This window comes from Pundamilia nyererei, unplaced genomic scaffold (genome assembly GCF_000239375.1).
Source record: "Pundamilia nyererei isolate P.nyererei 1_Seehausen unplaced genomic scaffold, PunNye1.0 scaffold00176, whole genome shotgun sequence".
NCBI classification, from domain to species: Eukaryota; Metazoa; Chordata; class Actinopteri; order Cichliformes; family Cichlidae; genus Pundamilia; species Pundamilia nyererei.
The window spans coordinates 944,323-971,684 of NW_005187577.1; the positions used below are offsets into that span (position 1 = coordinate 944,323).

Genomic DNA, 27,362 nt, shown 5'->3' on the forward strand with positions numbered 1-27,362 from the left:
ATCACATGACTGCTCAAGTCTGCAGTTCTCCTGTTTTTTTCTTTTAGCATATTTCAGCTAATTGTTTGATTTTTGTCCCACTTTGCTATTATACTTGATACTGTTTTCTAATTTGGTAAGTGCCTTTACTTTAAGGCTTTAAAAACCTAAAAATCAGTCATATGCTGCAGAGCAGTCTTCTTCTTAAATCTGCACTCTTTGAACCATTCGGGAGGTTTTCATGTATGCAAAGTTCTAAGAAAGACACAAGCCAACAGGACAGGGTGAAGTTAGTGCATGAGTAAATTTAAGTATTGTAAAACATCAAGTATTTTACTGGAAAGGAGATAAATGATTCTATAAGCAATTTTAAGTAATGCATAGCTTCCTGTATTTTACAGTGAAAGAAGAACGAATTACATTGTATGTAGATTTAAGTAGTGTAATTTTATATAGTGCCCGACTTCTGGGTATTTTACAGAAAATGAGACCGAAATTATACTGCAAGTAATTTTAAGTACAAAAAAAATGAGCCTATGGTTTGATATAAGAACAAAGACTTTTGTACACTCTACTCTATATTCTCCATGCTCTGAAAAGTACAGCATATTTACGATATAAGATGGGGACATATTACCAAATGGATGGCCGCCCATCACTGAGCCCAGTTCTGCTGGAGGTTTCTTCCTGTTAAACTGGAGTTTTTCCTTCCCAGTGTCACCAAAGTGCTTGCTCACAGGGGTCAAGTGATTGTTGGGGTTTCCTCTGTTTTCCTTGCATCATTGTAAGGTCTTTACCTTACAGTATAAAGACATTGAGGCATCTGTTGTTGTTATTTGGCGCTATATAAATTAAAATGGAATTGAATTAACACACTGCTTAAAATGACTTAAGCTGTACTTAAAATTGCTTACAGTAGCATTTGTGTCACATTTCCTTAGTTATGCGACACCTAAAATTGCTCATGCATCATGTAAAAATGATTTACATATGATTCAGTGGTTCTTACGGTATATTTACTTAATTACTTGACTTGTTACTGCTTCGTTCCAGTGTACCTATCTTTATGTAGTATATGCAGTATAAATATATGAAGTTAAAAATAATTATATTGTAATTTCAAATAAAGTATATTGGAATTACAATTAATTACTGGGAATTTTGCACTTAAATCACAAAGTGTACGATTTTATCAGTTTCTCACCCCATGAGTAGGATTTCTGGCCCTCTCTTCTGTACACTGTTTCAGTTCATTGATTGCGGAGGTTCGTTGGTTTGCAGGCATTTGTTTATTGATGTTTTGCAGCCGTGACCGCTTACCGCGTGACATTAATTTGTCGGCCATTTTGGACATATAACAAACTTGGCACATCAATTCAGTGAAAAACCTACTAAACATTACATTGATGAGATAAACTTTAGCAACTATGAGCAAACAAACAAGTGTTTATACTCTGTCAGAGGAATTAAAACACTTTAATGGCAAACATCTTGTTCGTTATATGGGGAAATTAGGCCTGGAGATGGATGCTTACTTACTCCCCCCAACTTTGTTGATGCTGTGAAGTGCGACCCTGGTACCACTCATTATGCTATCAGCAACCCCCTTTAAATTATGCTGGACCTGAAGCCCTACAAAGGTTTGGAAGCTTATCAGTAGTTTTTGTAAGAAAGAGTCAGCGGACCTGATTTTAACACATTTTGATATTGACGCAAAATGGGAAAGTAATTTAAACTGTTGATCAGAGGAAAGAGTTTTAGGATGCTAGAGTATAAAATTAACTGACATTACATTAGCTTGTGACGCTATGTTGTTGTTTAGCTGGTGTTAGCTAGTTTTTACATTAACTGGTTAGACTTGTTTACATATTCCACTCTCCTTGTTCCAGATGTTACATCCACAGATTTGTCACTTTCACTCTGTTTGCCAGTGTGTCACACGGTTTGACAAGATTAAAGACAACATAAAAAAAAGTTTCCATCTCCAGCTCGTGCAAATGCATTTTATCTGAAGATAAAATTATTTGTATTAAAAAAAACAAAAAGCCTTTCACCTGTGATTCTGTAATCTAAATCATGAGCTGATATTTTCCCCACAACACCACTAATCAGTTCACAAAACATCTCCATGCATCCTGTTCACGGCTTCGCCTTCACTGGCAGCTGATTTAGGAAACACGCCCACGTTAACTGGTGCTAGTCACAGTTTAAGGTGGGCATTACATGAAGGTGACAGACAGGTGAGGGAGTCTGCAGGATGTACGGAGGTAAACTCCACATACACAGGAGTTTGGTGTGACACAACAAAACGATCATGACCCCTCCACCACTATGCTGGAGCCTGGAATGGCCATGTTTGGATGAGAGTGCTAAGCTATTGGCTAACACTACAAAGCAGCCATCATGGACTGTGCGGGCACACTGCACTTGCACAAATACATGCTAATTAGTTAGCACCTAACTGATTAATATACAAATAAAATATTAGAATTTCACTCACCAAAACTGAAGCACAGACTCCTCATGAGGACATTTCCATATTCCAGCCATCATTCCAATGACCCCAACTCCAGTCCTGAATCCTAAGTAGTCTTAGTCATTGCTAGCCTAGATTACTTGCTTCTCCCCTGATTGCTAGCACCTTCAAGAATGTTTTTTTTAAACTGATAACATAGGGTTAGGATCATCATTGAAGATGACTTTCTAGGAGTCATTCTTCAGCAGGAAATCTATGTCATAGTTACATTGTAATCACAAAGCCCTTTGAAACCCAACGCTGTAACCTACACTACTTATCACTGCTATGCAGATGATATTCAGTTATATATCTCCGTTAAGCCCCAAGATGTTTCCAAGCTACAGATTTTGTGAAGAGCATAGACTCCATTACAGGTTGGATGGCTGAAAACTTTCTTCAACTAAATGAGGAGAAGACTGAAGTCCTTGTTTGTGCTCCTAAAAACTTGTGCCTAGTGTTATGGAAAACTTCGGTCCACTTGTTACTTTTGACAAACCTTTTATCAGGAACCTCAGTGTAACTTTTGACTCAGCTCTGACTTTGGACGCTAAATCTCTGGTCCGCTCCTGTTTTTATCACTTGAGAAACATTGCTAAGCGGAGTCCCATTGTATCGCACTCCGAATTAGAAATTGTCATTCATGCATTTGTTTCATCTCGTCTGGATTATTGTAATTCTTTGTTTACTTGTTTATGTAAAGCCTCTGCAAGTTGTTGCTGCTGCAAAGCTTCTGACTAAGTCCTCCAAATATTCCCATGTCACACCCCTACTGATTCAGCTGCACTGCCTCCCTATTAAATTCAGAATCCACTTTAAGGTTTTGACTTTGACATTCAGAGCTCTGCAAGGACAAGCACCAACATATATCAGTGACCTTTTACATCCATACATTCCCAGCAGGTCCCTGAGGTCATGTGATCAGGGCTTGCTGGTTGTCCAACACACGAGGCTGAAAACAAAAGGCGACAAAGCTTTTGTAACTGTGGCCCCCAGACTGTGAAGTCTCTCCCTTTGAGCCTGAGATCTGTGGACTCAGTGGTCGCTTTTATAAAAACAGCTAAAAACTCATCTTTTTAATGATTTAGCTTCTGTGAAGCACTTTGGGATTTTTATCTTGAAAGGTCCTATATAAATAAAATTTTACTTACTTTATTTACTTAATTTTACTTACTTACTATTGTGATTAGCCTGTTGACTTCTGCTGTACATTTCTGGCCATTTTTTATTTTTTTTGTACCAGTGAGAGAATAACAATCGTTGTCTCAGTATAAGGAATAACAATCATAGCATCAATAAAAGGACTCACAAATGTAAAAAGAAAATTCCTGGGGCAAGATTGGAGAGACATGAGGGAATGTAGAAAGAAGTGGAAAATCTTGAGCGACAAATATGTTTGCCCCTGGAAAAAAAACAAAAAGCTGACCACAACAAAGAGCGGGTACCCGGGAGGGAAAAAAGTCCCAGTTTTTTATTTGTTTCTGTCGACTGGCACCACATATAAAACACCAGGACATGACCACAAGGTAATTGACGCATAATGCACCAGCACAAGCATAAATGCTGGGAACAATGTCGGCATTTACGTAGATTACGTGGTACACTCTACAAAGATTCACAGCAGAACTCTAAATCAGACCCCAGAGGGTTGCTTCATTCACTCCCCTGAGAATAGGAGAGGCTCAGCAGACAGCAGTCAGCTACAGATGCTGTCAGTGAAAGAAGTCACACCCCCAATAATTCAAACTGTAATAAAATCTAAAACACTTATCAAATATTTACCTGCTGCACAGTTGCTATGAAGGGCTAAGACTTGACTTGGTTTTGAAGTTGACCTCAATTGTCCACTTAAAGTACAGCAAGTTTTTGGACCTTGCACATTGGCTTAATTTGCATGCCCTCAAGGTTGCTGCTTGATAGTGCCTCTATCTGCACAGGACGTCATCAACTACCTGATAATTACTGCAACATTTAGCACCTAAAGCAGATGTTTGCCTCACACGTTGGCAGAGACGTAGGTAAATACTGGACTTATTAGGTGGCCTGAATTCTAACATTGTTCACATATGCTGCAAATATAAATAAAAACGTCGGTTTTTAACCTTTGAAGGTTCTTAAAATTTCAGCTATGTTTGAAATTCCCACCCCGAGTGTCTCTGTCTCCATCACTGCACAGAAGTGGGATTTTTTTTTATTTTTTTGACATTAAAAATTCTAACTGTTTGTGATATACAATGTAACAAAAAAGGAGAACAAATGCTCTTCCTTTTGTTCCATATAAGAAATGTAAACATAAAATAAAGGAAGCTATCCAGCCTTTATGATCACCTTCCGCTGAAGCTCAGCTAACGCAGCTCGGACCTCAGCACCATCTCCGATCATCAGCACCAGACATTTTCTGACCTTCAACAAAGAATCTCCACAACCTCTTATCTGATCCTCTCTCGTAAAGCTTCGAATGAGTGCTGTCACGGGTATCGACCAATGAGGACCCGTCTGATCTTGAGTGGCGTTTTCATTCCCGAGCCAAACAATCCTTGTGGACAAACTGCCCTTTCTGTCTGTGAACTCCAAAGTCCAGTTCATCCCCGTTCACTAGATTAGATAACCTGGTTTTAAAGGCAGGGATACTGTTTGCTCAGTGACTCCTCTCTGCACTAATAGCATCTGATCTAATGGGAGATTGCGACCTGCTTGTTGACAGTGGAGGCCCACCCAGCGTCATGGCAATGGCCAAACAACACAGGGAAACAAAGCTGGGCTGAGCTTTAGTACCTGTAATTACTGGATAAATATCAGCTTCTTTGCTTAAAATGGACTGCAATAAATATGTTGCCTTAATTACAGCTATTATATTGTCTGTACTGGCTGAAATATGAAGGCTGGTGAAGACTGCATCAAAGTGGGCTGCTAGCTTTCTTTTTTGCACTAAAATATATAGAGAGTACACACAAACTATTGTTGAGTTTGAATATATGATTATTCTGTGTGAAATTTCTGCAGCCACGTTTATCAGGACACATCAGTGTGGAATTGTTGCCAGTAGCGACTAGCGGTGGTGTGATATTTCAGGCAAATGTGCGCATTTGCTGCTCTGTGAGGAAACACAGGAGCAGAGTGGCATGGCTGAACCCTTTCCTGCAACACATAGCAAGCAAACTGATGAACACGAACACAGTGACAGCAAAAACTGAAAAAGACTTCCCAGTGAGACTTCACTGACCAGTTGGTGATGTCACAGCGGCTACATCCATCTGTGCTGGCCAATCATGGCCCTGCCTTTTCTGCTATTGGAAAGACTTGAATTCAACCCAGTGTCAGTCATTCACCAATTCACATTCATCCTCAGCAATATTCTGCTTATTAGGGGTTTGGAAATTATGCAAACAGTACATACAGCTGTCATGAAAATGTCTAAAATGGGTTCAAATCACATGCAGCCCTTTTTTAAAATTCTATTTTTATAACATTTGACTGACATTTTTGGTTGTTTTGTAATCTGACAGACACAAACTAGTATTGCCAGACAGCAGTTTTTAAAAATGGCATGTTTATGCCATGTAAATGATGATTCTCATGGGGTTATATCCCATTGTGTTGTGTACTAGTGAGCTTACTTATGAGTCTCTGGACAGTTGAAACGTATTGTTCCCACATGCTAGGGTGGCACGGTGATGGAGTGGTTTTGCAGGGGTTTCAGATGTGCTGCTTGTCTGAGGAGAATTATTCTCTTGTTGTGGGAATTGTTTGTTTTGAACCAAACTGGGCTTTTTTTAGATGTCTTTTCAAGAACCCAAGGAGACTGCTTGTCACCTCTCACTTTTTAGCCACATCTCAATGTTCTTTAGACATCTGGCAAAGTCATCTTTACTGTCTTTTCACTGTGTTTAATCCAAGTTTTTGATGCTGTTTTTCTTTGTGAGTTGGGATAAAATAGGCTGAGCTTTCCTCCCGGCGCAAAGTCCTGCATCCAAAGCTCAGTGTTGAAAACTTACCTCAGTTACCTCAGTTGTTTACCCTTTTCATGCCTTTTGAAAACCATCAATTTTTTTCTGTAATATTTCTTTCTTTTGCATGTTTTCTCTGACTATCTCTCTCTTTCTCTTTTTCTGTCTACCCCTCTGGCTGAGTGCTTCAGTCCAAGCTCAAGAGGCAGATTCGGCTGTGTATGCGGGCCCAGCCTGGCCCCGGCCTGCCCAGCGTCAGGCTAAGTGCCTCTGACAGCCCACCACACAGTTATTAACTGTGATCCGCCACCACGGGGCCTGGGCAACCCCGCGCCGAGGGGAGGGTCCACCAGAGGGCTCTGCTCTAAACACAAAGACTGCTTTCACTTTGCTCTCAGTTTCCTCTGCACTCCACCGTAGAGCCTATACCCTTCCCGCACTCGCTAATACATATTCACATAATTTAATATGCACTACGTGCACTCTTTCCTAATATTTGCTGTCTGTGTTAACCCGGAGCTGCTGGGAACCTGACCTGATTTGGTGCATGGAATTTTATTTAAAAAAATATCTATGAAGAAGGTTATTTTATGAAAGCGTATCTGGGATCACATACAATCCAGTCAAACTCACAACCACAGGACATACAGCGCTACTTCATCAGCTTATGGAACGTCATCCATAGACTTGTGGCTTTCATCCATATAGGTGGTCCGCAGCATTGTTTGTCCTGCACTCACCCTCCTATGTGCCGGCCGCCCCTTCTCTTCCTCACAGGATGTGGGAGAGGGGAGAGTCATCACCCCTTCAAACAACAACACAACACGGGTCATTAGAAGACAAAATTGGGATTGAAATAAATAAATGTTAGTGAGGGGAGGACAGAGAAAGAGAGAGACAGACAGACAGAAGAGGAGAGAGAGTGAGATCCATAATGACAGTTGACTATGTTTAGCCCCCAGAAAGGCACTGGGATAAACAGCAGCTTGTCCTAGCTAACAGGACGGCTTTAAGTCGCTGAATTGAAACCCCCAAAGCCACTTTTTCCTGCCCACATCAGCCATAATGAGAGCCCCAACATTCAATTGTTGAATAGTTGAGGCTTTTGCCTTTGAGGTGACTGGCTTTAATATAGAAACACGGCATACACAGTGGAGCAATGGACATCCCCAGCAGTGTTCAAAGCTGTGGCGGGATAAGGACACGGCTGACATGCATTATTCCTTACAAAAGCTGCCCTTTGTTTGCTTTACGCTCAGATCCCACAAATTGTAGGCTTCGTCCGTCAACATTTCTTATTTCAGTCCTTTTTTCTCCTCCTTGCCCCCCCAGCCCCCCTCCTGCTGTCCTTCCTGGCCTTGGCATGTGTTTGTGCTTTACTGCATTGATAACGCCAAAAACACACGCACACTTAAAACAATGACACTGTAAAAAGAACAAGTCCACTGACCTTTTTTTGTTGTCAGTCTGCGGTCCGTTCACACAGGTCAAATGTAGATGACACATAACCTTCCTGCTGACCTTTTTTATTAACAGGTGTAAACTATTCTGGTTTGGGCAGGATTTGTAAGGCGTGTAAGAAAATAACCTAGCATTAAAACATGACTACTTTCAAACAGTTAACCAAAAATAAATACAGGATGGATCATTTATTCTTTTGGGGGTTTTTTGTTTGTTTGCTTTTCAAGTTGTATTGATGGGAATTTATACATTTCAGAAGATATGATTCATGTGAATTGATTCAATCTTCATAGCCTCCAATGCTAAAATACCCAAGATAAAAACCTTATTTATTGGTCATTTCTGCCTTCATGAATATTTTGTAGGGTGAATTTTCTATCACATACCCTTTTACTCTTTTAAGGTTTCAAAAGGTTTTTTTGTTAAAGAAAAATCAAAACAACACTGGTTCATAGAAATGTATTCAGCTATGGCTCCAATTATTTCCTGTGCTTCTGGCAACTTTGCTCAATACTTTCATTTGCTGGTCAAATAATAGCCCTGGTGACCTGTCTAGGGTGTACGACCCGCTCAATAGTAGCTGGATAGCTTTTATTTATATGTTGTTTAGCACTAATTAGCCGATATCTGTGTCTCCGTGTTGCACCTGCACAGCTTATGGATGCTGCTTGCTAACCAAACTAGTTAGCATTAGCTGACTTAGCGCTCCATCCTAATCCTGTCTGCACAAAGTAATGCTGTCGAAGGCTTCGTACTGCCACTCCACAAATCCTTGGGTGATGTCAGATGGCTACATCCGTTTTTTATATACAGTTTATGGTTTTTACAGCGAAGCACCAAAGCATCAAATCACAGCGGAGTTGTTAATACACCACAAAGCTTTCATACTCCTCAGCCGATTCCAGTTTCATGCTGTGTTTAAAATGCTTTCAGAGACAGAATCATTTTTTAGAAGAAAAGTTTCATGTTCTGCTCTGAGTAATGCCTCGGCGTCATTTTAAGCCTTTTTACAAACCCTGCGTCTGACAGGTCAGGCACCATTAACCAAGCACACTGCCGAGTCAGAGCAGGTCACAACACCCGTTGGCGCCACCACACACACACACACACACAGACACACACGCAGAACAGATTGCTCAATTAGCCCTCCTTTAGCCTGTGCCTCTCTTAACCCTGCAGCTACGCTTAGAAGCCATTACACTCAGGGTCAAGCGTGATCCCTGTGCTTATCTGCATCAACAACTGGCAAGTGTAGGCGTGCTTTTGCATGCACACACATTTTACACACAATTCTTACAGGCCTCTGGTGAGCACTGGGAGTAATAAAAAGTGATTTAGTGAAGGATGTGATTGAAGAGGCAATGCTGCCCTCATGTGCTCTGCAATTTGTAATTACAAGTGGTTAAAACTGATTATTTGTGGATGGATGGTAAATCCCCAACATAACTCACTCAGGCATCTCCTCTCAGAACCACATCTCACAAAGTGGGTGACCAAAAGTTACCTCATGCTACTTTTCACTCCTTCACTTCTTTTCAGTCCTGAACAATTATGACAACAGGAGCTACTTGATATTGCTGTGAAAACCCAACTGCAGCAACTGATCCAACTGAGAAACAATTTCTTCGTCTGCTATGGTTCCTTAAATGACCTGAGCCTCAGTGGTGCTATCAGGATGTTGCAGAAGGAGGCAGTGTTGAGGTGAAACAGTGAGATGTTTTATCTGAGCCTGATGTCAAAGCTTCTCGTCTCCTCTCCAGAGCCTCATCACTCTGAAAATGACTAAGGGATGTGTGGTGGGCTGAAGAGGAAACTCCCTTTACCACAGCCCTGCTATCTCTGTGGGAGTTCATTATACACACAGACTGGCCACACACATGAGCACACACGCATACACACAGTCATTCATATGCATGCAATATCCACTGTGGGAGACTATTACACACATGCAGTCTGAGATGTGAACCCTGTGGGGCAGATGTGTACACTATTCACCACATTATAAATATGATTCTGTGGGCATCCCCTGCCCCACCCATGCAGGCAGACTCCCCTGCAGAGTTCCACCCACAAGGTCAGCGGCTGTGGGATAAAGGGGTGAACGTGGAAGCCGTTATAGTAAAGCCGTAGAGGGGTCATAGGGTGAGAATATGTCACATGGACCACACATACATGCACATCTGTACAGATGTGGGGACCTTCATGCTTCCAATGCTAGAGTGACTCAAACGTTGCCTTTATAATGAAAAGTTCTTCACTACACTAAAACAAACTGCTGTACAAATACAGGAAACCTATACAGTTATTTCCTGCCTTTTATGAATACATGTGACTGCTTCAAATTCTCATGATTAATGTAAATATTACCAGGAAGCTACTGTGTAATTTTACAGTATCATACAGTAGTTTCTCTTCAGCAAAAAAAACAAACCCTTTGACTTTAAATCCTTAACTTAGTCGTGCTGGTATAGTTAGTAAAATAGTTATCTCTAGTTCTGCAGCTGATTGTGGGCTGCAGTGTTTCAGTGTATGTTAGACTGAGTGTTAACGTTTAGCTAAAGCAGCATTCATCGTCGGGCTGCTTATTATCATTGAATACAGCACCGTTCCAGTAACTTAAGTTGTCTAATGACTAAATGAAGACGGTGAATTTAGGCTACATGCATGCTGTTGTGTCTTACAGCAATAAATTGTTTGTGGCAATTGCAGTAAGAATACTAAAAAAAACTGTACTAAACAATCAAAAATGCTATGAAAAAAAAACTGTTTAATGTTAGTAAATCAGTCTGGTGGTATTTCACTGTAATTTAACAGAGTGCATTTAGACAGTCGTGTGGAAAAGAAACTTTTTACGGGACTCCAAGAAGTCCTGTGTGTCAGCACCTATAAAAGGTGAACTTTTGGCGGTTTGCCGGTTTGAAGCATTCAGGTGTGTGTTAACATAATCTTCCTAGAAGTGGACATCGCACCAAATTCACTTCTCTGTGTACCAAAGTATTGTAGATCAAATCTGAGGCCAACTTTCCTCAAATTGGGTCATACAACAAGACAGTGATCCCAAGTACAGCAGCACATCTACAATAAGGTGGCTGAAAAAGAAAAGAAGCTGTTGAACCCGACTTAAATGCTATGCTGGGACCTTAAGAGAGCTTTCATAAATGAATGTCTGCAAATCTCAACTGAAGCAACGCTGTAAAGAAAATTCCTCCACAGCGATAAAGTCATTCAGAAAAGAACTGCAGTTATTATTCCTGAAGGTGCTTCTACAACATTTCGAGTCACGGGTGCATTTTTAAAACTTTCTTTTTCACATGGCTCTATTATCCTAACCTGTCCAGGGTGTGCCCCACCTCCCACTCCAAGCTGGATTGGATAGGCAGAAGAGAATTGATGGATGTATTATCCTACTGCAGTATGAATCTTCCTAATCAGATGAAAACCAATCTAAAAAAAGAATTGAGTGTTTGATCAGGGTTTAGTCCATTTGTCCAAAGTAGCGACTAACCAACCCGCCAGTTTCCTCATCGAGGAACCGACTGCCACAGCAGACTTCCAGTGCGTGCATAGTTTTATGCTGAGAAACTACTTTTTGAATACGATAAATACTTCAGAATAGTAGATGAAAAACGATGCTGTATTTGTCACCATCACAGTGGAACTTGACAGCAATGTCCTGTTAAAAACTTGAACCACGGCCTTATAACAAGTGAACAGGTTGATTTATGTGTCTATTAGACACAGGTCTTTTTTATGAAGGTGTTAACATTATTACTTTAGTTTGACTCTAGACTTTAAAATCTCATTATCAATTCTACATATCAAGACTTGTATTTTAACATGTTTTATTATCAATTGTGATTTCCCAAATTTATGCGATTATCTCACCAAGATCTCAGAATTACGACCACAATACAAACTGATTATTTTTACAAACCCATTGCCCTGTAATGCAACTTACCCCCATATGTAAATTCATGTCAGCACCAAATTCTCCCAAAGCACCCAAAGATGCAACCATTTCTACACATCAGTACATCCAATACATCCAATTCTTGTGTGTGGAAAAAAAAACAAAAACCTTTTAGTTTTTCCTCCTTCCTTGTAACTTTAGAGCTTTAACTTTTAGGCTTTCTAAGCTTGTTATTTACTTGACTCTGACATCATCTACTGGTGAATCTGGGGTACAACATGCCAACAGAATTTGTAGAAATCTTTATTTATATTGTCAATCAAAAGTACAATATCCCCTAGGAAATGTAAAAACTGCCAAATAATTTACATTTAAGGCCACGACACTCAGAAGTGGGAGGCAGCATCAGGCTTAAGAGTCAAGGTAAATCAGAAAAGCCCATTATAGTCAACAGGGACGCTGTTACTTCATAGAGTGAAGTCCCTTTGAGCTATAGAGTGTCAGAGGTGTGGAAAACACATGCTGGAGCAAACTGCCTTCACTGTTTAACTAAAGAGGTCAACTCCTGTCACAGTGAACGTGGGGCTGTGCAATGCTGACAGTTCTTCAGTCACATCATGTCAAACAGAAACGCGCCAACATAAGTTAGGAAAACTCAAACACAACAAACAGGTTTGGATTTGTTCTTTCCTATTGACAGAGTATTATTGAACAGGAGTCAGGCCAGAGCAACAACAGTTCCATCACTCAACAAGTGATGCTGTTACATTCATAAAACTCATCTAAAACAAAAAGACCAGAAATGGAGAAACTTCTGCTCTTGCACAGGTTGAACATTCTTCAGATATCCAGTTTGTCAGTAGCTCATCCTTCAGCAGACGCAGAGGGCTGTAACGGTGTCCTCTCCACAAAGGAGCAGCGGCTGACACATGTGTAGGTGCTTTCAGATACAAAGAAGTAAACTTGACATACAAATATGGACAAAAAGACCTACTGTTACAGGGTAATGCAGGGAATGAAAAGGTTCAGAGTGTCCATTTTTACACCTCACATAAAACATCTGCTGTTGTGCTACTGCTGAGAAGATGTAGAACATTTAAAAAGTAAAAACAAATTGGATTCAAGCCATCCTGAGACAAATCTGAAAAATAATAAATACACCCTGGCTAGGATTACAGATCACGCTCCTGCTGACTGAACAAGTGTGTGTGTGTGTGTGTGTTTGGGTGGTATGTGAATCAGTTCAGGCGCTGTCGCTCGGTGCGTTAGTATCCTTGTAGTCCGTTGTAAACCTTCTGTACAGATCCCTGTTTCAGAAGATTCCGAATACCTGCAACGACACGGTGACAGCTGCTGTTAAAAACCTTTCCCCGCGAGCAGATCGAACTACAACATCATTGATCCTGTTCAGAAATGAGAACATGTAACAAAGACTGTTCTTCTGTCCCATTCAATTAAATTAAAATGCATATAGAATAACTACTTGGCATATAAACCATTTCTGAAGACAAACTTAAAAAAAAAAAAAAAAAAAAAAAGGTATAACTTTAATTTATAAACTAAATTCAACTATTTGTTTTTGGCATCTCTCTTTGTAAATTTGAATCACTTACAGGGGACCAATCCTTATTTTCTGTTATGTACGTGGTGTTCTTATGGTTGACACGGCCCAAGTTTGGTCAACTCAGACATTCAGTCACCTGCTCTTCAAATCTTTTGCTTAGGAGGGGCAGCCAATCAGAAGAACTTGAAAGAGCTAACATGCCTCGTTTAAAAGAGAAGCAGGAAAGCCTTGTAAGATAAATAAGGACTAAATGAGCAGAATACAGTAGGTCCCCTTAAGATATGACGTGTCCTTAACTTCTCCCAGACCACCCTTTAACACTGCCACACTCTGACCTTCTCTCTGCTGGTCGTCGAGCTGTGTCTGAGGAAAGTCTACATCGAAGGTGATGATGAGGGAACCTCGAATGTTAACGTTGTCAAAGTTGGGCAGTCCCTCTCCTTTCTTCCACATTCGAGCACCAGGCTTTGTGATCTTATCCCTCACTATGTGGACCTGCCAGGCAAAGACAGACAAACATTTACTATCAATCTTATACATGTTTTTATTTTTCCCCCAAATAATCTAATCTTTCAAAACAAGAAGCATATACAGAACCTTGTGTCCATCCAAGTGTACTATATCCATCTCAAAGCCAACCAGTGCCTCCACCAGAGAGATGGTGACATTAGTGTAGAGATCATCTCCTCTGCGCTCAAACACAGGATGTCTATAAAGTAGAAACATCCCCACATCACTTGTCTGTCACTATACTTATATTCTAATTGGTGCACGCCTCTCTCTCTCTCTCTCTCACACACAGAAATCTGTTCATACTTCAACACTTTGATGCGAAATCGAAGGTCTCCAGGCTCTCCATCGATGTGAGGTTCCCCTGTGGTCAGAGTAAAATGTTAGAAACAGGGAGGGACAAAAAGCTAACGAATTAAGATTTACAAAGCAGTTACCTTCTCCAATAAAAGGGTACTCCATCTCATCTCTCACTCCTTGCTCGATCTCTACCTCTAAGGTCCTCTCTTCATTCACCAGCCTGCAGATAAGATAACATCAGAGGATGTATTTGTTAATACAATTTATTGGTCAATTTATTAAGTACGTTAAGCTGAAATCTAGGATTCCTGATGTGTTTTCCAAAATATCCCATAAGCATCCCCCCATTTCTTTCAGTCTGCTGTTGAACTTTGTGACTCAGAACTTGTTCTAGTGGAATGCAGTCATGTGGACGCTGTACCAGTCCATCATGGTGAAGGGAGAGCCGAGTGTAAAAGCAAAGATCTCAGTTTACTAGCTGATCTACGTGCCTACCCTCGCCTATGGTCATAAACTTAGCAGTGATTGAAAGAACAAGACACAAGTGGCAGAAATGAGCTTTCCAAAGGTCATCTGGCCTGTCCCTTAGAGCAGCGGTCCCCAACCGCTGGGAACCGCTGTGAGTCGTTTGGTACTAGACCGCGAGAGTAGAGGCTCGGGTGTGAAATTCACAGTTTATAGCATTATTTTTTTTATCTTTTTTTATCGTTAATTCGGTTTCCCTGGGTCTCTTCCCGTGTGTTATGAATAAATCTTTTTTTTTGGTACTGGTTTTATTTTGTTGTATTTATCCGCGACACCTTAAAGGCCGGTCCGTGGCGCAAAAAAGGTTGGGGACCGCTGCCTTAGAGAGAGTGTGAGAAAGCCAATAATTAAAGAGGGGCTAAGAGCAGAGCTGCTACACCTCCACATCGAAAGGTGCAAGTTGAGGTGGTTTGGGCATGCCCATGGGGAGGAGGACATGCTGAAGCTCCCCTGGATAAGCAGGAGCAGTTGGCTAGGGAGAGGAAGGTCCAGGGTTCTCTGCCTAGACTCCTGCCCCCACAACCCAGTCACGGATACATGGAAGAAAATGGATGGGTGGGTGGCATATTTGTTTACATCACATTAACAGGTTTTGTTGGTAAGAGTGTAATAATGTAGCTTGATCGTCTATCTTGAGATCTGGATCTGTATTCTCGGGTTCATTTCAAATCCAATCATAAGGTCTTGGCAACTAAAAACACACCCTGATGGAGAAAGAAGATCAACTCTGCCAGAAACTTCGCACATCAGGAAATAAGAACCAGAAGTGCTTGAAACGAGAAGCAATACATGATCTAAAAATCAGTACTGACTTTGATACATGTAATAAACACACCTGACATCTGCAGCAACAGATCAATGTCATTCTGAGAGAGCTAGACCAACATACAACCTGAAGCAGTTATCAAAAATTAAAATGGAAGCATCGCAGATTCAAACCCTGTAGCTGTACAATCGGTGGCCAAGTCCAAACTTGGGTTAGAGACATTCAAATTTACGACTTCAGATGCTTCATCTCATTTTCATTGGTGTCCAAAATGGGGTTATCATTTATAAAATTGAGTAGTAACATCTGTACTGTGGACTTGTGTTGCTCAATATCAGTCCATTTGTTTTACTGGTGCAGCAGAGTTGCTTTGTTTGATTGAGAGTTCAACATATTCCTCATAATGCCTCACAAACAGCAGGTGGGTGGGGCTTCTGCACCAGAGCTGTGTGCCTGAGATGACCACAATAGGGACATTTTCTATGATGTCACAGCCATGTAGCATAGAAAATAAGGAAAAGCATAATAGGCCCCATTTAATGATGACAACAGGAGCTGACTTACTTCACATTGGGACACTCATCGCACACCATTTCCTGAGTCATCTGGAAACGTCCAGGTCCAAGCTGGGTCGTCCTCATTTCCTGTCTGCAATTACACTTCCTTTTACCAGGAGCTTCTTTAGCTACAGGCTTGTTACGTACAACCTGCATACAGCGGGAAAAATGAGTGTTGATAACATGAAAATCTACAGGTAGTAAATTAGACGATTCATCAGTTTGATGACTGAATGAAGTGACACTATAGCTAGCTCCTATTTGTGGAACAAACTTGAAATGTGAATAAAGGATGGTAAAGACTGTTCGTTTGGAAACCAGGAGTTTCTCCACACCTCCACAAAGTTCCCAGAGTAAACTTCTTCCAGTGTAACCTCCAGGTCCAGTACTATGTCATTTCCTCTGGGAATATTCCTGTCCTGCTGCTGTCGGTTGCCACCAAACATGAACCCAAAGTCACCAAAGAAGCTACAGAGGGAGGAACAGTAGCATGAGTGGACATTATACATGCATTTAGCTGAACCTGGCATAAAATCCAGCTGAGCTCATGAAACCAACCTGGAGAAGATATCGTTGTGAGAGCTGTGGTGACCCTCTTTGAGCCCGTCCTCTCCATACATGTCATATTGTTTCCTTTTCTCCTCATCTGAGAGGACCTACAAACAGACAACCTGTCAATCACACAATGGCCACATGCCGCAGTCTTTGTTCTCTCCGCTGATACAACGTGTGAGCGTCATAATTCAATGTAAAAAAAAACACAAGAAAAAAAAAAAAAAGTCGATGGGCTCTTGAAAGCTGTGTTAGTTTTTGAAATTGACTGATTCATTAAAGAATGAAATGAAAAGTCAGTGAACTGTTACTACTGAAACAATCTTAAAGCTTACGTATAAAATATATACTTTTTCAAATATGAGAATACAAACAGTTGACCCATTAGAAGGAACAGCCAGCAATTACATTGTGGCTGTAGAAGTGCCTTCACCTGAGAAAAGCAGCAATGGCTCCATTCTTAGAAGATGATGAGATTTTGGAAATTCATAGAAAACTTTTATGGCTGTTGCTACTGCTAATCAGTTTGTCATTATCTCCTGTTGTTTCAACCACAGACTATAAATAAAAGATTATCTCCCATCATTAAGCATCAAGCTGAACCTCATTTCTTTTTGTCAACCTTTTTGAAACTAGATATAAGTGAGAGGCAGATCAGACTGTACTGGGAAATAATCTTCTTGACTCTAACAGTGAGCATAATTTACAACATGAAGATTATGCTGTAACAGGACTTGAAACTGGTAAGTGAGCTCCTCAACCAACGAAGAAGGTGTTTACTGAGGTGACAGAGAGCTCTCTTCCCTCATTCAGCAACAACAGGCAAAAAATCCAAGTGGGGCGGTCCCAAGTTAAACTTTTCTCAACTTCAAGGTGAGCACCTGAAGAGACTACCAAAGAATGTTGGATATGTTGCTGTTCCTACATTTAGTAAGCCATTTCAAACTCTGGTTTTGAAATATTTTTATTTGTTATATATTGTACCACCACTTTAGATTTCTTTAAACAAATACCTACTGAACTTTATGGTTGAGATTGTTATCGTTTTGGTGCCTGAGGTACCTCAATAGCAACAATAAAATAAAATAAAAAATAAAAAAAATAAAATAAAATAAAAAATAAAAAAACCTCAAAATTTATGTAGATCTTGTCAATTATTTTCTATTATTTTTTATTATATTGTCATTCATTTAGAGATACATTTATAGACCCACCTCGACTAATAAAACTCGATTAATAACCAATTTCAGTTTTGTGTTACAAATCAGTGAACTCGCTGCGGCATCCTTCCGTTTTTAAAAGAAACGTGAACGTTTGACACGGAAACACCTGCAGCGCTTATCCGAATCCACTCCCACTCATCCACGTCTGAATTTTCAATACACCAGCTGTGCTGCCTGACAGCCAATCAGATTCAGCCACACGGTCTAATCGTCCAATCGCAGAGATCTTACCAACAACAACCAAATTTCAGGCTTATAAAACAGTTGTATCGGCGTCTTGGGCGCTTTTATACTCACATAGGATTAAATCTGCGCTACTGTCCCCGAACACAGCTGATACTATGAAAATATAACAGTCTTAACTCAAAAACAATTTCATTGTTGCTCAGCTCGGATATCACTAGCATCAAGAACACAACAATGGCTACACATCTACCTCATAGGCTGCCCCCAAGTCTGCGAACTTGTCCTGGGCTTGCGGGTCGTCTTGGTTTCTGTCGGGGTGTAACTGCAAAGCCAGCTTTCTGTAGGCCTTCTTGATGTCCCTGATTGATGCGCTCTTGCTCACCCCCAAGATTTTATAGAAATCTCGCCTACAGGAGAGAGGAAGATGGCACATGTGAGGCAGACATAGGAGGCACAGAGGTAGAAGAAAAACGAGAAACCGTTATCAAATGGCAATGATGCTACTTTTAGATTGTAAAACACCGAGTTAGCTACAATCTCCGGGGGGTAAGCCAGTGTGGCTTCCATAGACAGTATGCAGCAGCTTCATCTGTCGTAATGGCTAGCTCCAAGCTAACTAAGCTAGGTAGTCACTTAAAACACGGCCCTTACAAGTGGTGGATACACTTTTTAATGAGTGAGGCGCAAAAGACAACGAAAGCACTTATTAGCAAGTTAGCTCTGTGTGTCAGACTGTTCCACGCATGGAGAGCACGTCTAGACCAATCACAGTGAAACATGTGTACCAGCTGGCGATGCTGTTTCGCCGCTGTCCAAGCGAACACCACTTACCCGGCAAGCACCGCCGTAGTAGCATAAAGAAGCAGGCAGCACACGTTACACAGATTCATCCCTTTAGCAGCCATAGATGTCAGGATTTCTCAAGGAGGTAGCAAAGAACAACCGGCTTTTTAAAGCTCGGATCCCAGCTGCCAGTCAGTCAGCCACAAGCCTGCTTTCTTCCTCCTGTCAGAGAAAGCCCGCCCACTGGATGTCGGCAAATCATCCTCTCCCGAAAAACTCTGCCCATCGTTAAAGAGACAGCTCACACCTTTCTCAGCAGCCCTTTTTTGTCATATATAACTGTTTGCGCCGATGTTTTTTGGGTTTGTTTGGGGTTTTTTTTGTTTTTTGCTCTTGTTTTTGTTACATGTATAAGTACAACTAATAAAAAACTGAACATTTCGGTGAATAAAAAAACCCGGGTACCATGCTCTTAGTGCAGGCTGAAGCGCGCCCTCGGGAGCTGCGCGCAACAGATGTCTGCTGAGATCTGAGTGGAGAGGAGGGCGCCAAATAGGAAGGACGGCAGATGTGCGTCTGACAACAAACCAGGAACCACTGCACTCGTCCTCCTCTGTATACCCACCTATGAGTCCTTGACCTGTCGGCCCTTTTCTCATTCAGGCCGAAGATCCCAGTAACAGGACGAGGACACAAAGTCTGACAGTAAGATCCAGAGCTGTCCTAGCTCAGCTAGCTAACTGGAGCTAAGCTAAGCTGGCCAGCCCTACTTTTTTATGTTGGAGTTAACTTTATGAGCAAATATCAGTGCGCCTGGTATTTGGCTTCATTTCTTGTTGTGCCACAGCAAAAACAAGTGAGTTTTGTGCATATATTTACTGTGTTACTGGATTGATGTTAGCTTAGTTTTGATTAGCTTGTCAAACTTGAAATTAGATGCCTAGTGTTGATGGCACGAGCAGCCTGGTTGCCAGGAAGATATTTTTCAACCTGTAATTAAACGGTCATTTTTGAAGATTAGGTCTGTTGTTGCTGTACTAAAAAAAAACAACAAAGAGAAGGTTCATGAAATGCGATGAGTTTAAAAAAAATGAGTAAAAGCAGAACATCCTGCGCTGTATCTGAATTGATATACAGTTGTGTGTGTGCAGAGTTAAAGTGGCTGGAGTATGAGTGACATGGTGAACTAAACAGTGTGGACAGAGGTTGAGTCTGTGCGAAATAACAAAGCATTATGTTATTGTAACTGTCCAGTTTGACCAGTTTAACTGCTAGTGCTCCCCAGCTCCTTCCCTGGTTCGTGACTAATAATCATAATCCAGTAATGGCTCTGTCATTGTGATTTAAAAGTGCATTGTACTTATACAGTGTCAAATACTCAAGTAATTAATTATCGGTGTATGTCACATGGTTTTGTACTCTTAACTCTTCAGACATGGAGGCAAACGGTGTGAGCATATGGCCACGCATGGAACCGTTCCTACTTGGTGCCCTACAGGTAAATATACTTCCACTATGATATCAGCCAAGAGCTGTAAATCTTGTAAATAGCATGAATTACTATCGTTGTAGGTGGCACCATCCTCCAAGCTAAACCTACACTATCTTCGAAAGATGGCTATCTACGTGCGAACAAGGAATGGCTGCTTCCCCATCCTGAGCTGGCCCATGTGGAGGCATATCGCCTGTGGAAAGTTGCAGCTTCCAGAAGACCTTGCGTGGCTCTACTTTGAGACCTATGACCTTCTGATAGGTCATACACCAGAGGAGAGGCTGGAGTGGGCTGAGTGTCTTTCCCAGTGTTCTACTAAAAGTGAGCTGGACCAGCAGAGGAACAAGGTTAAATAAAGTTTAAATATTTATTCCAAGGACTGATACTATTGTAACCTTGCCGTCAGATTTGAAGGAAGAGCGGCTGCATATTGATAGGTAACCTGTGGTTTTTTTCCCTTTCCTTTGTGCACCAGTTGTCTGTGGACACTCTGCAGTTTCTCCTTTTCCTCTACATTCAGCAGCTGAACCGCGTGTCTCTGCGCACCTCTCTGATTGGGGAAGAGTGGCCCAGCCATCGCACTCGCTCCCCGTCTCCATCAGACAGAGAGTCCAAGACTAGCTATCAGAACAAGGTTCTCTTTGCCATGAAAGATAAAACAGAATGACCAACAATGCAGCAGGATTTATAGTATTGTGTAGTTCTAATTAGATCTGGTGCAAATTATTGTATGGTGGTGTATATGAAGTTAACCACTTATAGTCCAGTTTTGTTCCTGTTTTGGTTCTGCAGAATTGGGACGATCAGGCTCACCTGTCCTTCGTGCAAAGCCATCTGGCAGAGATTTTGGAGCTGCTAGTGGAGCCTGGTCAACTGTCGCAATCTGGACAGGCCCTAAGAGACTGCCAGGTCTGAGAACAGCAAGCACACATCCTGCGTTAGGTCACAGACACAATCTAGATATTTTTAACAATATTTGGTGCTAGCCAGAGTATTTAAGATACCAGTATATTTAATATATCTTCTTAAATATATTCTTATAGACATATATGTAGAAGCAATCCCTGTGAGCTAATCAGTCTATTTCAGGTAGTTGTTGCCTCTCTTGCATCTTTATCTTGTCTCTGAGAGTAATTATCTCTAATGTTGTATTCTGAATCTTGATTTCTACCTCTGCACTGAATCTGTGCAAAGCCTACATGATAGTCAAATGTTGTTGCCAACATTTCTGCTTGTGCTGGTGTGCCCATGTTGCTCTGCATCTCTTTGCCGAAACACTAGTTAGCGATGGCGTTCTTCTTTGAGTTGATCTGTTCTTTTGCAGCCAATTTGAAAACTGATATCAGAAGAGGAAGTAGCCGTAAATGTGTAAAAAGAAATGGCAGTGTCTAAAGCATCAGACATAGACATTGCTGGCTGCGTCAATGTGATGTGAACATTCACAGTTACATGTCTGTGTAGTTTCACATCAGGTTACTGCATGCATTACAGCATAAGATTTCAGAACAGTTCAGTTAATGCAGAAGATAAAATTCTGCAACAGGCATACCACTCACTGTGAGCATCGAGCGCGACCCACCTTCTGTTCAAACCCACTGTGCATGAAGGGCAGCCAATTAGAGGAAAGTTGGCTGGAACGGAGAAGACCTAAAATAGTTTGTTTCGGGTAGATGATAAACTGTGGAGCTGTACAACGTTGCTTCAGGTTATTGAGGTTTACATTAATTCACAAAAGTTCTCGTAAGGTCCTCCAATAGCATTTCAGTCAGGTTAAGGTCTGGACTTAAAAACCCCACTTTGATTCTTTTCCTTTTCAGCCATCCAGCTGTTTGCTGCCGTTTGACTCTAGAATACTTTGGTATACAGAGGAGCTGATGTTGACTCAGTGACTGTAAAGTGTTTTTTGCAGAGACGAGGCTTTTTCCTAACAGTCCTCCCATTCTTTTTCTAACTGTATTGTTATCAACTTTAACATCTTTCTGCAGAATGATAATAAATAGCCTAACCCCCTTCCCGACTTCATAGACAGCAACAAGTGCTTCTCTAAGATCAGTGCTGGTGTTGTTCTGCTCCAGAGCAGAAAACTGTCAGAACCTCTGCATTTACAGAGGTGGTCAGTCTGGTGTTTCTGACTTTCCATCTTAATTGATAGATGAGTTAGATTTATGGCTGTGCTTTTTTTCTTTCACTAGTGTAAATAAAACATTAACAGCAAATTGTAGCTGTTAAAGTAAACTCATTATGTTAAAATTTTTGATTAGAGAATTTCTCTTGTATTAATCTATACTATTTGAAATATAAAAACAAGCCCATACTGTAACTGATTTCTCAGTTATGTTCTATCAGGTATCCCTGGACGCTGTGCGGAGCTTGGGTCTGCTTCTGGAGGGCTCAGTTTGCCAAGGAAAAGCTGTTCAGCCCATTCACCGGCTGCTGACCAAAGGTCCACTCCAAACACAAGCTGGCAACTCCTCGCTCACCCGTTCCTTCCCCCTGCACAATCTCCTCTCCTGCCTCCAGCGCAGCCTCACTCTGAATCCCTTTGGAATAACTGCCTGTCTCCATTCGGGCAAGAAGCTCGCTTGGGCTCAGCAAGGTTTAGTAAAATCATCTGGCATTAGTCCTTCCTCACGGTCTTCACTTTGTGCCTTTTTTTGACCGCCCATGTGTGTTTGTGTGTTCTAGTGGAAGGGGCCATGAAGAGAGCCAAGATAGCCAGGAACACCCACATGGCACCACCTGGTAGTAAAATGGTGCTGATGTCCCAAGTCTTAAAACAGACCCTGGCTAAAACTTCAGACAAGCTGACTGGTGCCAACATTAAAATCCATAGATGTGCTGATGCCTTCATATACCTTCTCTCACCTCTCAGGTAAGGTTGCCTTCTAGTAATAGAAGTTGGGTTATCTTTAGCATACAGGCCAAGAGTGCAAGCACCATAAGTGGAATTGATAGGCAGGCAGACTAATGATTAGAAGGAATTGCCCTACTGGGAACCGGTATTCTACAAGAACTGGTTCTCGATTCCCGTTCCTAGGCTGACTGTCAGTTGGCTGATCTCTGGCTGAAAGCGGCAGTTTTCAGTGGCTGTATCTGTACAGTTTATGTTCTTTCTGTTGTGGAATTTGTTCCTTTAGATCAGTCAGTGTGGACAAATGCCGTGACAGCACTGTGGTTCTGGGTCCCGTTGAGACCAGCGTCCACATCCACAGCTGCCAGAATGTGCGGGTGGTGTGCATGGCCGGCCGAATTGTTATTGGAACTTCCTCACATTGCACCATCCATGCCCTTACGCCCACACGCCCGTTGCTACTGCCGGGAAACACGGACATTACTCTAGGTCCTTTCCACACTTTCTACCCTTCCTTGGAGGATCACATGGCCAGCGTGGGGCTGGCGGTTGTCCCTAATCTCTGGGATCAGCCCTTACTTCTGGTGACCGAGGGCCTTGCCAGCCACTCACTCAATACGTTGTCCAGCCCAGACCCCTCCTGCTACCGCTTGCTGCCACCATCAGAGTTCCACACACTGGTCGTGCCTTTTCAGATGGAGGGAGACACATGTGAGGTGCCCGGTGGTCTGCCTCCTTCATACCAGGCAGCTCTGGACGAAAAGAAGAGGAGGATACAGAACTGGCAGAAGACTGTGATAGAGGCCCGGCTGAGCAAGTGAGTGAGAAATTGACCCCCAAACCTTTATTAAGCAGTGGCTCAGCCACCTATACATGTGTTCAAGTAAGTTTTAGTGTTTCATTATGTAGCGTGCCTTTTAATCAGTGGAAAATTGTAACAGCAAAGGGATTCCAAAAAATCAATATGAATGTCAGTTAACTGCTATGTGTGAGAGATATGAAGTTCAGTGAGCACACTGATGTCAGACGGGTTGCACGAGGCAGTTCTCCACTGGCTCTTTACATTCATAAATAGATGTTCATCTTTTAAAGGAAATACACGTATTTAATGTTTAACTGGCAGGAACACGATTGTATATCTGCATACCAAAAGTTTTGGCAGTGGCACCACTCGATTGGTCAGTGATGTGACATCTAAATTGTCTGTCAGACAAGAGACAAGGCAAGAGTTTTGGACTTGTTTCAAAACATTCGATTTTATATAGTATCCATGTACTGGTCAGAGACCAATGGAGGAACGTTAGTTAAACAGTCGTTTCAAAGATAGTCTTTTGGAAAGTCTTCATTCTGCTTTGAATGTTGTGATTGGATACTATGACTCTAACTATGATGTACAACATTGAAGGTGCTGTGAGGTTCATGTGAGGATTCATGTTTGGAAGCATTAGATTGTGATCCACTCTTTCTGAACTGGGTTGCAATTTGTGCTCACAAGAAAATCTGAAAAATCAGAAAGTTTTCAGCTTGAAAAACTGCTACAAATTTATATAGAAAAAACTAATGCCTCCTACAGAGGCTAGTCTTTGTTTTAACTCCAAAACAGGAATATGATATCCAATCATCTGGAGTGCTGAGCATGCAGGCAGGTAGAGGACTATGGAGGAGTGAAAATTAGAAGACCTTTATTAAAAAGAAGAAGAGCACAGATGGTGGCTATAGTGGACGCTTCATTGGTTTTAATGCTCAGTTTCACTTCAGCTCTTTGTATGTTAGAACTTCGCTCTTGTCTGCGGCTGGTTGGCAGGCCCACATGACCACAAGTAAGAGTGGCCCACAGACCCATTGATCACATACTCTGTACACTGTCTCCATTGACAACATTGACATTGCTACTACTATATACGAGCTATTAAAGTACCAGGCTAAGAAACAGAAAATTAAACACACGCATATTGTTGCTGGAGCATAAATGTAGGAAATAAGGTGAATGATGCTAAAAATTTTCTCTCCTTCATTTCAGAAAGACTTTTTTTGTTAAGCTCTGTTATTTTCAATATTATGCCGTTTAAATGCAACTTTCTTTTACGTTCTCTGTCTTTCCAGGGAGCAGAAGCAACAGTTCCAGGAATTGGTGGAAATGAAGTTTCATGAGTGGCTTCTGGAAACGGGTCACAGGCAGGAACTGGACAGCCTAATCCCACCCACAATCGCCTCTGTAAAGGACTCTGATGGGGCAGCAGCAGACACCAACCAAGTGAATGATCCCAAACATATGAGGACTGGACAGGCAGTGGGGCAATCATCCATGGCGTGTTGAATTTTACTGTTTGCTTTTTTTGCCAGCAGAATAATTGCACCTGTAAATTAAGGCAGCATGGCCGTTTGCACATGCAGGTTACATATGGTCTTCTTCTCACACGGTGCTGCTGTGAGTTCTTGCTGCTGGTTAAGCTTTTCCAGCAGCTTACAGTTGTGTCCAAGTTCACAGTTCCTTCTTGAGAAAAGGCAGCTAAATGTTTGACATGTCTAAAGTGGGAGTGAATTGGCTTGTTATCAAACAACATCATGTGCCACACACACTCTGTAAAGATGAGGCATGTGTGAAGTCGCCACATGCTTTAAAGAGACATTTTCCTGCTTATTGTCTTCGTCAGAGTGAGGATGAGGAGGAACAAACTAGGCACAACGATTAACTGTGATTGACAGTCGAGTAAATAGACCCTGACACATTGTTTTCAAGCAGTCAGTCTGTTTTTCAAACATAATTTGGTACCAACTGTCCATCCAGTGTGTAGGTGAACTTTGTGTTGCAATAGAGAAACCAAAACCTGTTTGAATTCATTTGATAGACAGCTTTCAGGTGCTGAATTATGGGTAACTGTGGTTCAGTGTGGTCATGGACTATGAATGATTAATAGGATAGCAGAAAGCTATGGTTTTTAAGCTAGCTAACTGAAACAGAGCCTAGATATGTTGAACTTGCTTCCTATCACAGCCCTCTGGAGACCCTGTCGTCTCTTCCATGCACCTACTGACGCCGAATCTTCTCAAACAGACCTCGTATACAAGTTTTCTGAGGGAACCTGCTGAGCATTTAAAGATGTAGATGGAGGATGGATGGATGTAGATGCTGAACATTTTAAGCACTTCGAATCTAAAGGGGCATGTTAGTACCTAGATCGTAATAGTATTATTTTTTAGAATATTAATAAAGCATTTTCGTGCGTGTGTGTGTGTGTATAACCCGTTACTCACATGCTGCTAATAGCTGTAGTGACGCTGTTTTGTGTGCTCGAGTTTGCTCTCACATGACAGTGCAGCTGCTGCAGAGTCGTGCTTGAATTTCTGCAGTACAACAGAACAAGCTAATCTGCTGTTCCAGCTGAGGCAGGATTTAATAAACTGGTGACCAGTTTTCCAAGAAAACTTAAATGTATATTTATTTTTGAATAAAGATGTCGATTTTTAGCACTGAATAATAATTATTTTTCATAAATCTACTTTACCTCTAGAATAACTGTTAGCAGTGAATACCTCCAAGTGTACTTCAGGCAGTTAGCTTCCTCTTTCCACATATACTTTACGGCACACTGAATTTTGCCTTCTATACAAAATATGATGTAAATTATACACAGAAGGCCTGCTTGAAATCATCAGGGCAGCACTGTATTGGAAATAGCAAATGAAGGGAATATGTGCTTAAAACAGTTTCAGGATGAACCGATTCATGCTGTAAACGCCTTAATGCTGTTGTTTACTAAAAAATGGTCCTGTTAATTTGATGCACAGCTCTGTGCAAGAGCACCAAGTCATTTTTAATTGTTAAAAACTGAAATAAAGGTTTTGACTACAACCGGGTCGCATCTTATGTGTTTCTTTGGATATTTACAATAATGTGCAAAAGTCTTCTAACCTTCATTTCTTTGTATTTTATTTCCAAGAAGCCAGACTTTTAGTGGTATATTATATATATATTGGTGCCAATAGTTCTCCAGGCTTTCTGAGAGGCTTTCAAAGATTGTCTTTGGACATTGGCTGCTTTTTCATTCATTTTCAGTTCAGTCCTTGTACCTCACCATTATTTCCTGTTTGTTAAGCCACTTACCACTGAATTTTATTACACGACAGAACGCACAGTAAAATTTTAATTCCGTAAAAGTTGAAACTTTTGTGTAAAATGTAAATAAGAGCAGAATGCAAAGACTTGCAGATTTCATAAATCATTTCTTTTATTCAACACA

General features: G+C 41.3%; 2 protein-coding genes across 3 annotated transcripts; one reads left to right on the forward strand and one right to left on the reverse strand.

Moving 5' to 3' along the window:
* Positions 1–12,099: 12,099 nt before the first annotated feature.
* On the reverse strand, positions 12,100–19,049 carry dnajb11 (DnaJ heat shock protein family (Hsp40) member B11). Its single transcript, XM_005746295.2, has 10 exons — positions 18,827–19,049; positions 18,246–18,402; positions 16,593–16,690; positions 16,370–16,502; positions 16,042–16,184; positions 14,324–14,406; positions 14,193–14,250; positions 13,974–14,085; positions 13,712–13,871; positions 12,100–13,142 (listed from the first exon to the last, which is right to left on the reverse strand). The coding sequence occupies exons 1-10, from the start codon at positions 18,898–18,900 to the stop codon at positions 13,078–13,080; spliced, it is 1,083 nt and encodes a 360-aa protein (XP_005746352.1). The 5' UTR covers positions 18,901–19,049; the 3' UTR covers positions 12,100–13,077.
* Positions 18,439–26,979, forward strand: tbccd1 (TBCC domain containing 1). 2 transcript variants are annotated; one of them, XM_005746294.2, is made up of 10 exons: positions 18,439–18,454; positions 19,255–19,634; positions 20,212–20,276; positions 20,351–20,617; positions 20,746–20,904; positions 21,063–21,179; positions 22,617–22,866; positions 22,956–23,142; positions 23,408–23,938; positions 25,225–26,979. In XM_005746294.2, exons 3-10 carry the CDS (start codon positions 20,214–20,216, stop codon positions 25,436–25,438), a joined length of 1,788 nt encoding a protein of 595 aa, XP_005746351.1. In that variant the 5' UTR covers positions 18,439–18,454; positions 19,255–19,634; positions 20,212–20,213; the 3' UTR covers positions 25,439–26,979. The 2 variants fall into 2 exon arrangements, with proteins under 2 accessions (XP_005746351.1, XP_005746350.1); XM_005746293.2 differs by having other exon boundaries at positions 19,255–19,483.
* Positions 26,980–27,362: the final 383 nt, after the last annotated feature.